The 13,854-nt window shown below is 38.1% G+C and overlaps 1 protein-coding gene across 3 annotated transcripts in view; it reads left to right on the top strand.

The window, feature by feature from the left end:
* The window catches only part of USP9X (ubiquitin specific peptidase 9 X-linked), a 165,401-nt gene that overhangs the window by 139,392 nt on the left and 12,155 nt on the right, over positions 1 to 13,854 (top strand). For all 3 annotated transcript variants that reach the window (XM_040632858.1, XM_040632862.1, XM_040632856.1), the window contains exons 33-38: positions 4,578 to 4,751; positions 7,115 to 7,256; positions 8,658 to 9,411; positions 10,009 to 10,132; positions 10,872 to 11,097; positions 11,614 to 11,743. In XM_040632858.1, coding sequence (XP_040488792.1) covers positions 4,578 to 4,751; positions 7,115 to 7,256; positions 8,658 to 9,411; positions 10,009 to 10,132; positions 10,872 to 11,097; positions 11,614 to 11,743 — 1,550 coding nt within the window. The remainder of the gene's footprint in view (positions 1 to 4,577; positions 4,752 to 7,114; positions 7,257 to 8,657; positions 9,412 to 10,008; positions 10,133 to 10,871; positions 11,098 to 11,613; positions 11,744 to 13,854) is intronic.

Here is a 13,854-nt window from a genome sequence, read left to right as displayed (position 1 = left end):
GCATTCTTTAGTCTCTTAAGATGTTAATAATTTTTTATTTTGGGGGCACCTGGGTGGCTCAGTCAGTTAAGCATCTGCCTTCAGCTCCAATCACAATCCCAGGGTCTGGGGATCCAGCCCTGCATTGGGCTCCCTGCTCAGTGGGGAGCCTGCTTCTCCCTCTGCTGCTCCCCTGCTTATGCTCTCTCGCTCTCTGTCAAGTAAATGAATAAAATTTTCTTAAAAAATAATAATTTTTTATTTTGAAAACTTCTCACATTCAGAGAAGTAGGAAGAACCATGTGAGCCCTTATGTATTCATCCCCCGGCCTCAGCAGTTGTTGACACACGCCCAGTCTTGTTTAATCTACATTCCCATCTACTTTCCAGATTGTTCTGAATCAAATCTCACACATTTTCATCTATAAATATTGCAGTATGTATCTCTAATGGCTTTTTTTTTAAACATAGCCATGTTACTATTACTGTGTCTTTTAAAAATCCTTAATATCCTTGTCAGTGTTCAAATTTACTCCATTTTCTTACAGTTGTTTTTTACTATGTATTTTTTTGAAATTGGGATCCAGGTGAAGTCCATATACCTCAAATGTTGCTATGACTCTCTTCGGTTCTCATCATTTTTCACCCTTGCAGTTTGTTGGGAAAAAGCAGGTAGTTTACCCTGTGAAGTTCCCGACCATCTGGATTTTCTTGATAGGATCCCTGTGGTATTTTTGTATTTTTTATTTTCCTCAGTCTGCTGTGTTTCCTATAAATAAGGAGTGAGATCTAGAGACTTGATGAGATCAAGGTGTTTTCTTTTCTTTCTTTCTTTCTTTTTTTTTTTTGAAATGATAGGCAGTGCTACTTTATAGACAGTAGTGCTTACATCAGTGAGGAGAGGTTACGTAACGTCTGTATCCCATGCTCACAGCCATTGATCATCATTGACTAGAGTATTTCATCGTTGTTACAAAATGGTAGTAGTCCCATTTTATCATTCTTGCATTTACTAGCTAGTAATAGATCTATCTGTGAAGGGATACTTTCTCTCACCAACAACTTTGCTATCCTAATGTACAATTTTCTAGGAAAGATGGGATACTTTTTTTTTTTCTTAATTAAAATTCTCAATTATATCTTGATTTTTTTTTTTTTTTTACTTTATTTTACTTTTTTAAATCATTGCTTATTATGTGTCATGTACTGTACTAAAATACCACAGTACAACCACTTAACTCTCTTTACTGTGTATGAAAAAGGCTCTAGGGCCGCCTGGGCCTTCAGCTCAGGGCGTGGTCCCGGCGTTCTGGGATCGAGCCGCACATCAGGCTCCTCCGCTGGGAGCCTGCTTCTTCTTCTCCTGCTCCCCCTACTTGTGTTCCCTCTCTCGCTGGCTGTCTCTATCTCTGTCAAATAAATAAAATCTTAAAAAAAAAAAAAAAAAGAAAAGAAAAGAAAAAGGCTCTAATCCTTCATAGGAGTGGGTTTTTAAATAATACTCCTTGGAATCTCTTCAAGGTCTCTCTGCATCACGTGAGAGCAGGGGAAGCAGAGGGTCACGTGACACTGCCACCCCGGGCTACCTTCCCTGCTTCTATCGGAGCAGCTTCCCTTTTCCCTACAAGGCTACTATTTAGATTTCTTTTGAAACCACTTCTCTATAGTATAATGGCTTTCCTGTGCCTCGCCGTATAAACTCCTCTGATGCCCTGAACTAGGCCCCTGCTTAATCCATAACTATTGGCTTGCATGTGCCACCCTCCTTCCCAGCTCTGCTTTTACTCTTTCTGTCCCATCACCTGGCACTCCCCTCACCCTCCTCTCTGCCTATTCCTGTTCTTTCTTTCCCATCTCTGCCATAGGCTTTTAGCATTTCTGTTCTTCCTCTTCCAAATTACTCTCACACTTTTTGTGTTTCTAGCTTAAAATTTGTCATTCAGCTAAAAATAGTTTTCTCTCTTACAATACATTTGCATATTTGATTTCTAAATTACTTCCTATGCTAGTGGAGCTTCCAGTTTATCTAGACTGGCAGTTCTGGATGATTCTCACTTTAGACACCTAATATACTCCTGATACATGTGGATTAGTTAACCACACTCCCCAGCCAGTACCTAATGTTTTATTTGGAAAAACTTGAAACCAACAGAGAAGGTGACAAAGTAGAGTATAGTGATCACCTTTTATATTATACTCTAAACAGATTTAACAGTTATTAACATTTTGCCAAGCTTGCTTATATGTATACAGTTGGCCCTTGAATAGGTGGGCGTTTTGGGGGCATTGATTCCCCTCACAGTTTGAATATCCAGGTATAACTTTTGATGCCCTCGAAACTGAACAGCCTGCTGCTGTTGACTAGAAGCCTTACCGATAACATAAGCCTTACCAATAACATAAACATATGTCAGTTAGCATTTTGTATATGTATTATATGCATATATTTTATGTAAGAATATGTTGTTACAGTCAGGTAAACTGGAGAAAAGAAAATGTTATAAAAATCATAAGAGAAAGTACATTTACGGTACTGTACTGTATGGGGGGAAAATCCATGTATAAGTGGATCCACATAGTTCAAACCTGTGTTGTTCAAGTGTTAACTGTACTTGGGTTTTGATTCTTCTAAACCAGTTGATAGTAAGTTGTAAACATGGTCCTTCACCCCCCCACACCTACATGTGCTTCTCTGTGTATCTGCTAAGAATAAAGACACTTTCCTACTTACATATAATACCAGTATCACACTCGATGAAATTTAATGTTGATTTACTAGTGCCTAATATGGGGGCACCTGGCTGGCCCAGTCAGTAGAACATGCGACTCTTGATTTTGGGGTTGTGAGTTTGAGTCCCCGTGTTGGATGTAGACAATTTATCTACCTTTAAATATTTTTTAAGATATTTTTTATAAATAATAATGCCTAGGGGCGCCTGGGCGGCGCAGTCGTTAAGCATCTGCCTTCGGCTCAGGGCATGATCCTGGCGTTCTGGGATCAAGCCCCACATCAGGCTCCTCTGCTGGGAGCCTCCTTCTTCCTCTCCCACTCCCCTTGTTTGTGTTCCTTCTCTTGCTGGCTGTCTCTCTCTGTCAAATAAATAAATAAAATCTTAAAAAATAATAATGCCTAATACTCATCAGTGTATATTCTGATTTCCCCAAAAATACTCTTTGTAGCTTTTTTTTTTTCAATCCCAGACTGGTATCCTGAAAGGAATCAAAAGAATTTTGTTGTTACCTCTTTAGTTTTCTTTAAAATAATCTCCCTAACTTGTCATGACTTGTATGGCACTGACGTTTTTTAAGAGTCGAGATTCGTTGTCTTGCAGAACGTCTCTCATTTTGATTTGTATGGTTATTTCCTCATGATTAGATTCAGGTTAAATGTTTTTGGCAAGAAAACCACAGTAGGTGGTGTTATGTGCTTCTTATTGCATTGCATTGGGAGATACATGGTATCAGTTTGTCTGATCATTGGTGATAATTGGTGTCTTAACAGATCTGTTCATCTTTTCCATTTTGTAATTAATGGTTGACTAAAGTGTGGGGAATCGATCATAATTTGAAAATTAATAGAATGGATTGGTGTCATTTCCAGTAATGAAACAAGTTGATTTTAACAATAAGGACATGTTTTATTTTAAACTCACTGGATCAAATTTAAGTCGAAAATATAATTGGAGGGGCACCTGGATGGCTCAGTCGGTTAAGCGTCTGACTCTTGATCTGAGCTCAGGTCTTGATCTCAGGGTTGTGAGTTCAAGCCCCACGTTGGTCTCCATCTTGGGCATGGAGCCTACTTAAAAAAACAAATTAAAAAATATCAGTATAATATAATACAAGGAGATTATTTGCTACATAGAAAAAGTGTTACAAAAAATTGATCAGAAGACAATTCCTCTAGCATATTTAAAATACATTTGTCGTTATCTCTCACTTAGAATGCATTCATACTTCTATTCTCTATGTATGTCACTCTGTAAATACAAAATTAGATATTATTGATAGTTTCCAGAAGTGCCTAGGATTTTAGCAGTCCTCATTTTTGTAGTATATACAATCGATAGTTTATTTTCTCAAGATCGATTTGTCTAACTTAAGTCCTCAGATTACTCAAAAGAGATCAACTCTAAAACAAGTCAAAGCTTTCTCTTTTCACTTGGAAAAAGTAATTTAATTAAGAGTAAATAAATCTTGGAACTGTATCTATAACCTGAGTTTAAGCAACATGAGACAAAGAGTGATTATAACATCTACATACGAGTGAGATCCACCATATCGTGTCTTCATCTAGGTTGAAAATGCATGTGTGTACCAGGTTGCCTAAAGCAGTGCCAGTGCTGGAGCGGTAGTATCCTTCAAGCACACCAACAGTCTCATGGTGACTCATGGTGACTCTTCCCCGCTGGAGCGCCACTTGCATTATTAGACTCACTTTCTCTCACACTGCACGCTATACATAAAGAGCGTTTACTTTTTTCTACTTCCTCATGCAGTTGAGGGGGGTGGGGATCTCAGTTTATGTATTCTCATTTGTTGTTGTATGGCTTTTTTTCCTGAGAAAACATTGTATTTTTTTTCTGTTCATTTCTTAGGCTTTGGGGTGAGCCTGTTAATCTGCGTGAACAGCATGATGCTTTAGAGTTTTTTAATTCATTGGTGGATAGTTTAGATGAAGCTTTGAAAGCCTTAGGACATCCAGCTATGCTAAGTAAAGTCTTAGGAGGTTCCTTTGCTGATCAGAAGATTTGCCAGGGCTGCCCACATAGGTAAGTGCTGACTGTATATTTAAAGTTGTACTGTTTATTTACTAACAAAAATAAAATATTTACTAGTAGTTATGTACAAAAGTGGAGTATGCCACAATTTATACCTGAGACTGGATGAATTATATACTGTGCATACCTTACTGTTGTGGGTTTGGGTTTTGTGTGTGGTGGTGGTGTGTTTGTGGAGGTTTTTGTTTTTCTGGTTTTGGGGGGTTTGGTTTGGTCAAATAATTTTTGGCTCCTTTTATGTGTGATAATTACTGGGGAAATCAAATGGCATTTTGCAAATATAGCTTACAGGTGTTACTCATAAATTTGCCCTTTATCTTAGAATTAAAGTAATTAAAACATAAGTACATTAAGCTTAGAAGATGACAGACATGGAATACAGTTTCCTTATATAAGTGAAATACTAATTTTTAGCATTGATTGTGGTCATTATCCTTAAAGTATGTTTTCAGCACAAAACAACAAGAGTTGACTGGACAAATTGTGTTTTTGACTTAAAAGGGAAATTGTTTGATTAAGGACTCAATAATAATAATAATTAAATGTCTATTAAAATTCACTACTAGTAGATAACACATTTATGCCTGTTACATGGGAGTTTTACTTTGGAAATTCTCTTGAGTGTTACTGATTACTGTTGGTTTAAAATCACTTTTCACCAGAACATCACAGTATGATAGTATTTTCTACAAGCCCAGACAGTATTACATAGTCATGAGGTGTGTGTGTGTATGGCTGGTGGGAGTGCTTCATTTTTGATCAAAGGGAAATGATTGGCAGATAGGTAATGGTATATAAATGAGAAATTACCGTGAGGTTAAACCATTCATTCAGAACAAGACCCTGTAATTATTCACATAGCCTGTACAATTTTGGTCATTTTGAAAGACCTTTTGCATTGGGTAGACAATTAAACTGTCACTTTAACCTCTTGATTTAATTACTGATAAAATAAGCCAACTTTTTGGTCATTTATTCTAATCAGTCCTTGGTTGGTTTTAGACAGTTTTCAAAGTCATTTGGAAATTACTGCTTTTCTTTGCTAAGTGAAAATGTCCAGAAAGCATGATCATAATTAAGATCCCAAAGTTCAAATACTGGATCCACAACTAAACTAGTCTTGTTCCTATTACATGCTGGAAGGTTATTACATAAAGAGTCCCAAGTCTATTTGTGTTACAGCATTATTTGTCCAGATCAGGGGTTAGCAGACTATGCACCGTAGGTCAAATCCAGCCACACATACGTTTTTTATAAAGTTTTGTTGGAACATACCTACCTCTATACCTATTCTTTGGCTGCTTTCCCTATAACAGGAGTGTCACAGAGACCTCATGGCCCTAAAAAAAGCTTGTAGTAGTTACTATCTGGCCTTTTACAGAAAAAAATTTGCTGGCTTTCTCTCAACTTCGAATGTCCTACTTTCTAAGTGAAGTCATAAGTTCTAACTTCTTTTTTCTCTTTTATGGGTCGTTCCCTGATCATAGTAGCAATACGCTTAATACCTACTTCATATTCCATTCATGCCACTTACAAATACCTTTGAGTACCTTTTTTCCCATAACTAAACTGAAAAGCCCCAAATATGAGGGACTGGTCTTCAACATTGACTATCCCAGAGTACTTTTACATATGGAAGGCACTCTGAATATATTTGTTGAGTGAATACATTTGATGGTTGAGAGTGTATTCCCCACATCCCATGTCCTGTGTTTATGAATGTGTCTCATTAGAGATCTGAAATTTCCCTTCGTAGAAAATTGCCACAAGGTGGAATTCTGGCTCCTACTCAGATTGCTTATCTCCTATTGTTCGGTGTGTTCAAATTTATGCTTTATTAGGTTTCCATTACGGAAAAGAAAGACCATTTAAAAATTCAGCCCGTTAATAGTTTAAAATATCCTTTTCAGAAGTTGATGAATTCATGCTTTGGCCTTGGCATGAATTACTGCCTAACTAGATGACAGTGGAAGCAGCACGGTAGACTGTAAAGAGCTTAAGCCGTGAAGCAAGACAGACCTGGCTTCAAAACACGATTTCGCCTAGTAATCTTGACCAAATTAACCTTTCCAAACCCCAGTTCCCTCATCTCTGAAGTGGAGGTGGTGCTATTTCTGTAGCAGGTTTGTCATGAAGACAAAGAACCTGGTGTGTGTATGGGCTGTAGACAACCTAATGTAGTGCCCAACACTAGGTAAGTGGCCAAATAAATGTGTCATTTATTGGTAACATCCTGTGACTTACAGGTTTCATGTCATATTATAAATATTGCAAATGTAGTTTTCATTAAGTCTGTAACTAAAAATGTTTAGAAAACTAAGAAATCCTTTTTGATTATTTCTTAATATCTTTAGATACGAGTGTGAAGAATCTTTTACGACTTTGAATGTAGACATTAGAAATCACCAAAATCTTCTTGATTCTTTGGAACAGTATGTCAAAGGAGATTTATTAGAAGGTGCAAATGCATATCATTGTGAAAAATGCAATAAAAAGGTATGAATTATCCAGGTTTTTTTAAGTAACAGTTAGATTTAACGGATTTGAAAGTTCATTGCTTTTGTTTTTATTTTTTTCCCTACCCTGCTTTGTTATAGTGGTAGCAGAAGGTAGTTAAGATAACTGGTACATGGGTCGCCTGGGTGGCTCAGTCGTTAAGCGTCCGCCTTCAGCTCAGGGTGTGATCCCAGAGTCCTGGGATTGAGCCCTGCTTCGGGCTTCTCTGCTGGGAGCCTGCTTCTTTCTCTCCCACTCCCCCTGCTTGTGTTCCCTCTCTCTGGCTGGTTCTGTCAAATAAATAAAATCTTCTAAAAAATAAATAAATAAATAACTGGTACAATGGTTTTTCAGGGAAAGAAGATTGAGAGAAAGTAGTGCCAGCAGGGCTAGGGAAACAGGTATATAAGAGTGAACATCTTAGAAGTCATAATAGCTTACTGTCCCCTTCTCTTGTCTGAGTTCCACAGACACTTTCCATCCGTACCCAAACAAACTGCTGTTGAACCCCTCAAAAGCTATAGTGCTGACAGGAAAACATTTCTCCTGTCATGTCCAGTTACTTGTAAGGACCAAGAAGTTTACTGAAACCTTCATTACTCGATTTGGTCACATAAGATATCTTCTACTGCTTGTGTTTTTAATAAAAACACTGGGATCAGCATTTTTAGGCCCACCTGATCAAGTTTTATCTGGGCGCTTAATAGCTCTTAGGGAGAGTCCGTTTACACAGACAGTAAATAACGTGTATCTTCCTGGGCTCCCGAATTCTTTCACCTCCAAGTCACCTGTATCGTTTTTGACATTTACACACCACTTAAAGAGGTATTAAAGTCTAGAGGTTGAGACGTGAGCTGTAAGGCTGGACTGCCTGCCACCCACAGCTCTGAGACTTGAGGCAAGTGACTCAGTCTCTGTGCTGCTGCTCATTACCGTTCAGGAGCTCCTGCCTGCGAGCTTATGAGGATTAAATGTGTTACTACTCAGGCAATACTTAGCATATTACTTGGCACCTAATGGCCCAATAAATATTAGCTGCTATTTTATTTCTTCAGTTTGCTCATAACAAAGCCCACCTTCATTAGCATAACAGTAAATATCAAGTAACCGTGGTTGGATAGCAATGAAAATATAGAATCCAGGCAATGAGTAATGTCTGTGTCACTAATTTTTGCAATTGGTAGCAAATGGCATCCGCTATTTCCATATTATTAGTTTTAGTTAGCATTTTTTGAAATGCCAACTGTGACAGAATTACCTTGATTATATTCATTGCCGTTTGTTTGTTTACACTTGTAACCTCCAGTTAGTCTTGATGAGAATTTAATAATACAGGTTTATAGTTTGTTTTGTGCAGTGGATTATAAAAGAACATCTAGTAACTTGCTCTGTTTATTTTAGGTTGATACTGTAAAGCGCTTGCTAATTAAAAAATTACCTCCCGTTCTTGCTATCCAACTGAAACGATTCGACTACGACTGGGAAAGAGAATGTGCAATCAAATTCAATGATTATTTTGAATTTCCTCGAGAGCTGGACATGGAGCCTTACACAGTCGCAGGTGTTGCAAAGCTGGAAGGAGATAATGTAAACCCGGAGAGTCAGTTGATACAGCAGAATGAGCAGTCTGAAAGTGAGACTGCAGGAAGCACGAAATACAGACTTGTGGGCGTGCTGGTGCACAGCGGCCAAGCAAGTGGGGGACATTATTATTCTTACATCATTCAGAGGAATGGTGGAGATGGTGAGAGAAATCGCTGGTATAAATTTGATGATGGAGATGTAACAGAGTGTAAAATGGATGACGATGAAGAAATGAAAAACCAGTGTTTTGGCGGAGAGTACATGGGAGAGGTATTTGATCACATGATGAAGCGCATGTCATACAGGCGCCAGAAAAGGTGGTGGAATGCTTACATACTTTTTTACGAACGACTGGACACCATAGACCAGGGTGATGAGTTGATAAGATACATATCTGAGCTTGCTATCACCACAAGACCCCATCAGATTATTATGCCATCAGCCATCGAGAGAAGTGTACGGAAGCAGAATGTGCAATTCATGCATAACCGAATGCAGTACAGTCTGGAATATTTTCAGTTCATGAAAAAATTGCTTACGTGTAATGGTGTTTACTTAAATCCTCCACCAGGTAAGTATCAAGAATTTAGCTTAGTAGAAGCATAACTCTTACTTTACTTGCAAGATTTCTTAGCAAGCATCAACAAGTTTGCATTTTTACTTTGGGCTGTTTTAAAGCCGTATTTCAGATGTTATCTTTGAGCAGTATATATTATCTTGCTGTTTGGAAACAGAGGAGCTTTTGTTTATTATAACAGTTTGTTTTTGATTCAAGCATTAGTGTAAAACATGCTTTACTGAACTAAGAATTACTTCATAAGTAGCCGGGCGGGGGCACTTAGCAAAGTTAGGACCTCTAGAAATCATGGAAATGCAGACTTGTTTGAAAATGGAGCTTAGGGGCGCCTGGGTGGCACAGCGGTTAAGCGTCTGCCTTCGGCTCAGGGCGTGATCCCGGCGTTATGGGATCGAGCCCCACATCAGGCTCCTCCGCAATGAGCCTGCTTCTTCCTCTCCCACTCCCCCTGCTTGTGTTCCCTCTCTCGCTGGCTGTATCTCTGTCGAATAAATAAATAAAATCTTTAAAAAAAAAAAAAAAAAGAATGGAGCTTAGACATAGAAATTTGTTTGATTTTTTTATTTTTAATGTATCTGCCTTTTTTTATAGGGCAAGATCACCTGTTGCCTGAAGCAGAAGAAATCACTATGATTAGTATTCAGCTTGCTGCTAGGTTCCTTTTTACCACAGGATTTCACACCAAGAAAATCGTCCGTGGCTCTGCCAGTGATTGGTACATTGCTTTGAGCTTTCGTTCCTATTTTCCTAGCATTTGGTTCGGTTCTTGAATATATTGCTTTATTTTTTCAAATCACAACAGTCTTGTTTCAGATCTAGAATGCAGAATACAAAAACTCTTGATAGCGATAGTGAGAGAAATCATATTAAAACAATCACTTAGGTTAAACGTGACCTTTCATTGTTCTGAAGCTGGCTTCTGCTTCGGTTCCCTTGTACCCTATTTTTGACATCCCTGTACAAAAGATTATAGGATGATACTTGAAAGTCTGAGCTACTTAATCCAGAAATTAGTAGTTTTAGCTTCCCTAGATTAAATTTTGCCATAGATTAAAAACATAACAAATAAAATGAGTGTTCTAAGTTTCAAGTTATGAAAGTATAGAGGCCATTATAATACCTTGATTGAACAGTTTTTGTGTACTCATCCAGTGGTAAGATGTTCAGGGAAGGTTAGGGGAGGGATTGTTAGGTCACTGAATCTAGAAAGAGTTTGGTAATGGATTTGTGGAAGACTAGACAAGCTTCCATCTCTCTGTGTTGTCACTCTGACAAGAGACCAAGTTGTAGTAGTCATCTGTCCTTCTAATGTTGGTACTGGAAGCAACCATTGCTGGTTCTCTCCTCCAGTAGAAGGTCTTTGATTTTTATTTGGTTCATAGAGGCCTATATCTGTACTGTATACGAAACACATCGTTGAATTGACATTCATAATTTTTTTTGTTTTGTCTTAGGTATGATGCATTGTGTATTCTCCTTCGTCACAGCAAGAATGTCCGTTTTTGGTTTGCTCACAATGTCCTTTTTAATGTTTCGAATCGCTTTTCTGAATACCTTCTGGAGTGCCCCAGTGCAGAAGTAAGGGGTGCATTTGCAAAACTTATAGTTTTTATTGCACATTTTTCCTTGCAAGATGGGCCATGTCCTTCACCTTTTGCATCTCCCGGACCTTCTAGTCAGGTAATTGCGTGGTTTTCTTTTTAATGATTAAATGCTTACAGATCTCTTGCCTGGAAGCTAAAGTCACAAATACATGTACATCTGTTTACTCTGTTTACCAAACAAATGTGTGTGCACACACACATCACACCATCTGATATCTAGGAGTTCAGTAAAAGTACTTCACAGCAATGAATAGCAATTATTGGCTCTTTAAAAACAACAGAATTTTCTGTGCTCCTTCAGTTACAAGCAGTGGCTTAATTGTACACATGGTTATGTAGATGATCTGTAAAGTTTTTTTTAATGGACTTCCATTTATTAAAAATCAAAAAACATCATGAAGGCTCTAGATGAAATCTACCTCAGACCTTCGTTCCCTTTCCTAAAAAGCAACCCTTTTTGATTGTTGTGTGATTAGTCCTTCCAGAAATTCCTGCCTGTAGTCAGTGTGGGGGAACCCCTTTTTATGCAAATAGAATTATATCGTACCTATATCTTGTCACTGGAAAATAGCCAGTGTTTTATCCTTTACAGGCTTATGACAACTTAAGCCTAAGCGATCACCTACTAAGGGCAGTTCTCAATCTCTTGAGAAGGGAAGTTTCAGAGCATGGGCGTCATTTGCAGCAGTATTTCAACCTGTTCGTAATGTATGCCAATTTAGGTAAGAATTAATGTATTCTATTAAGTAGCAAAGTCTTTTAAGTCGAGTGATGAAACATTTTTTACTGCACTTTTCACCTTGTACTTTATAGTTATTTATGCATATCTCTGTAGTATACACAGGCCAGAATCTGTCTTCCTTTTTTTTTTTTTTTTTTTTTTTTTGAGAGAGAGAGGGAGGGGAAATAGGGGAAAGGGCGGAGGGAGAGAGACCCATGAGATGACGACCTGAGCCAAAATCAAGAGTTGGACACTTAACTGACTAAGCTACCCAGTCACCCCAGAGTATGTCTTAATCATGTTTTTATCTCCTAAAATGGTGGTGCCAGATCTGTCTGGATTTAAAAATACTAATTCCTAGGTTCCATCCCACACCAACTGAATCGGAATTCTCAGAGCTAGAACAAGGAATCCACATTTTCAAAAAGTCCCTGGATGGTTGTGGTACTCACCCAAATTTAGGTAAAGGACTTGGTCTGAACCTAAGTTTTATTGAAGTAAACTAAATTGAAATTACAGAAAATATAAATATTCAGTTACCCTATTATTTATGTTATTACCTCTGTTTAACATTTTCCTTCTCAAAGTAACCTAACATCATCTGATCATTGATCCCAGAATACTTAAAGTATGTTATACTGTCTTCTACTTATTCTGTTGTTTTTTTTGTTTCACATTTTTGTGTTGCTCCCCAACGAGATTGCAAAGATCAGTTTTTTGCACAGTGACACTCAGTAATGAATGAAAAGATGGACAGTTAGGAATATTATCAAAAATCCTTCCATTGTCATTTGGTGTTTGTTCATTGGCTTTGTATGGGGTGGTAAATTTCCTATGATTACAATTAAAGTTTCTTTTTTTTTTTTTTTAAGCTTTATTTAAGTATTCTCTTTGCCCAGTGTGGGACTCGAACTCATAACCCTGAGATCAAGGGTTGTGTGCTCTTCCAACTGAGCCAGCCAGACGCCACTAAAGTTATAAAAATTTCTTACCAATCAGGTGTTAGTGCACTATTCCCAAAATGATTAATTTATTGAGACATTCCATTTAGAATCTTAGTGATGATAATGAATATTTGGCCAGATTTGAATAACTCTTTAAAAGTTTAAAAGAGGGGGCGCCTGGGTGGCACAGCGGTTAAGCATCTGCCTTCGGCTCAGGGCGTGATCCCAGCGTTGTGGGGTCGAGCCCCACATCGGGCTCCTCCACTATGAGCCTGCTTCTTCCTCTCCCATTCCCCTTGCTTGTGTTCCCTCTCTCGCTGGCTGTCTCTATCTCTGTCGAATAAATAAATAAAATATTTAATTAATAAATAAATAAATAAAATAAATAAAAGTTTAAAAGAGGGGCACCTGGGTGGCTTGATTGGTTGAGATCTGACTTAGGCCCAAGTCATGATCTCGAGGTCTGGGGGATTGAGCCCCTGCGTTGGGCTCCACGCTCAGCAAGGAGTCTGCTTGTCTCTCTCCCACTGCCCCTCCCCTGCTTGTGCTCTCTTCCTCTCAAATAAATAAAAAGTGTTTTTAAAAAAGTTTAAAGAAAAGGAAAAAATACCTTCTATCCAAAATTAAGTTCTATAATCAAACATCCCTGTCATTCCATGTTTTTTGTGTGTGAACTTACTAATCACCGGTTTACCTCTGGCCCTTTTAACTTAAGCGTCATTCTACTTCTTTGTCTCTATAGTTTGTTTTTTCCTTTACCTTACCATACTAGAGATGCTTGGTTATTTGTAGCTGTGAAGGGAGAGAATATCCATTGCACAAACAAGCAAGTGGAATCTGTATTTCAAACTTAGAAATACCAAATTTAGGCATTCACAAAAATCCTATTCTGTTCAACTCCCTTTTTAGATATTGCCTGTTCACAAAGCATGTATCATTGGTCTGTAATGTAATTTAATTAAGATTTCCCTGCTAAAAGCAAATACAGATCCATAAACTTTATTTGTTGTTTTTAAAGATCTTATTTACTTACTTGAGAGAGAGAGCACGAGCAGGGGGGAGGGAGAAGCAGGCTCCCCACTGAGCGGGAAGCCCAATGTGGAACTCGATCCCAGGACCCTGAGATCATGACCTGAGCCAAAGGCAGATGCTTAATCAACTGAGCCAC

The sequence above is a fragment of the Ursus maritimus genome, assembly GCF_017311325.1.
Source record: "Ursus maritimus isolate PB19 chromosome X unlocalized genomic scaffold, ASM1731132v1 scaffold_X1, whole genome shotgun sequence".
Classification (NCBI taxonomy): Eukaryota; Metazoa; Chordata; class Mammalia; order Carnivora; family Ursidae; genus Ursus; species Ursus maritimus.
Note: the sequence above shows the minus strand (reverse complement) of the source record. Positions and strands in the feature narration are given on the sequence as shown.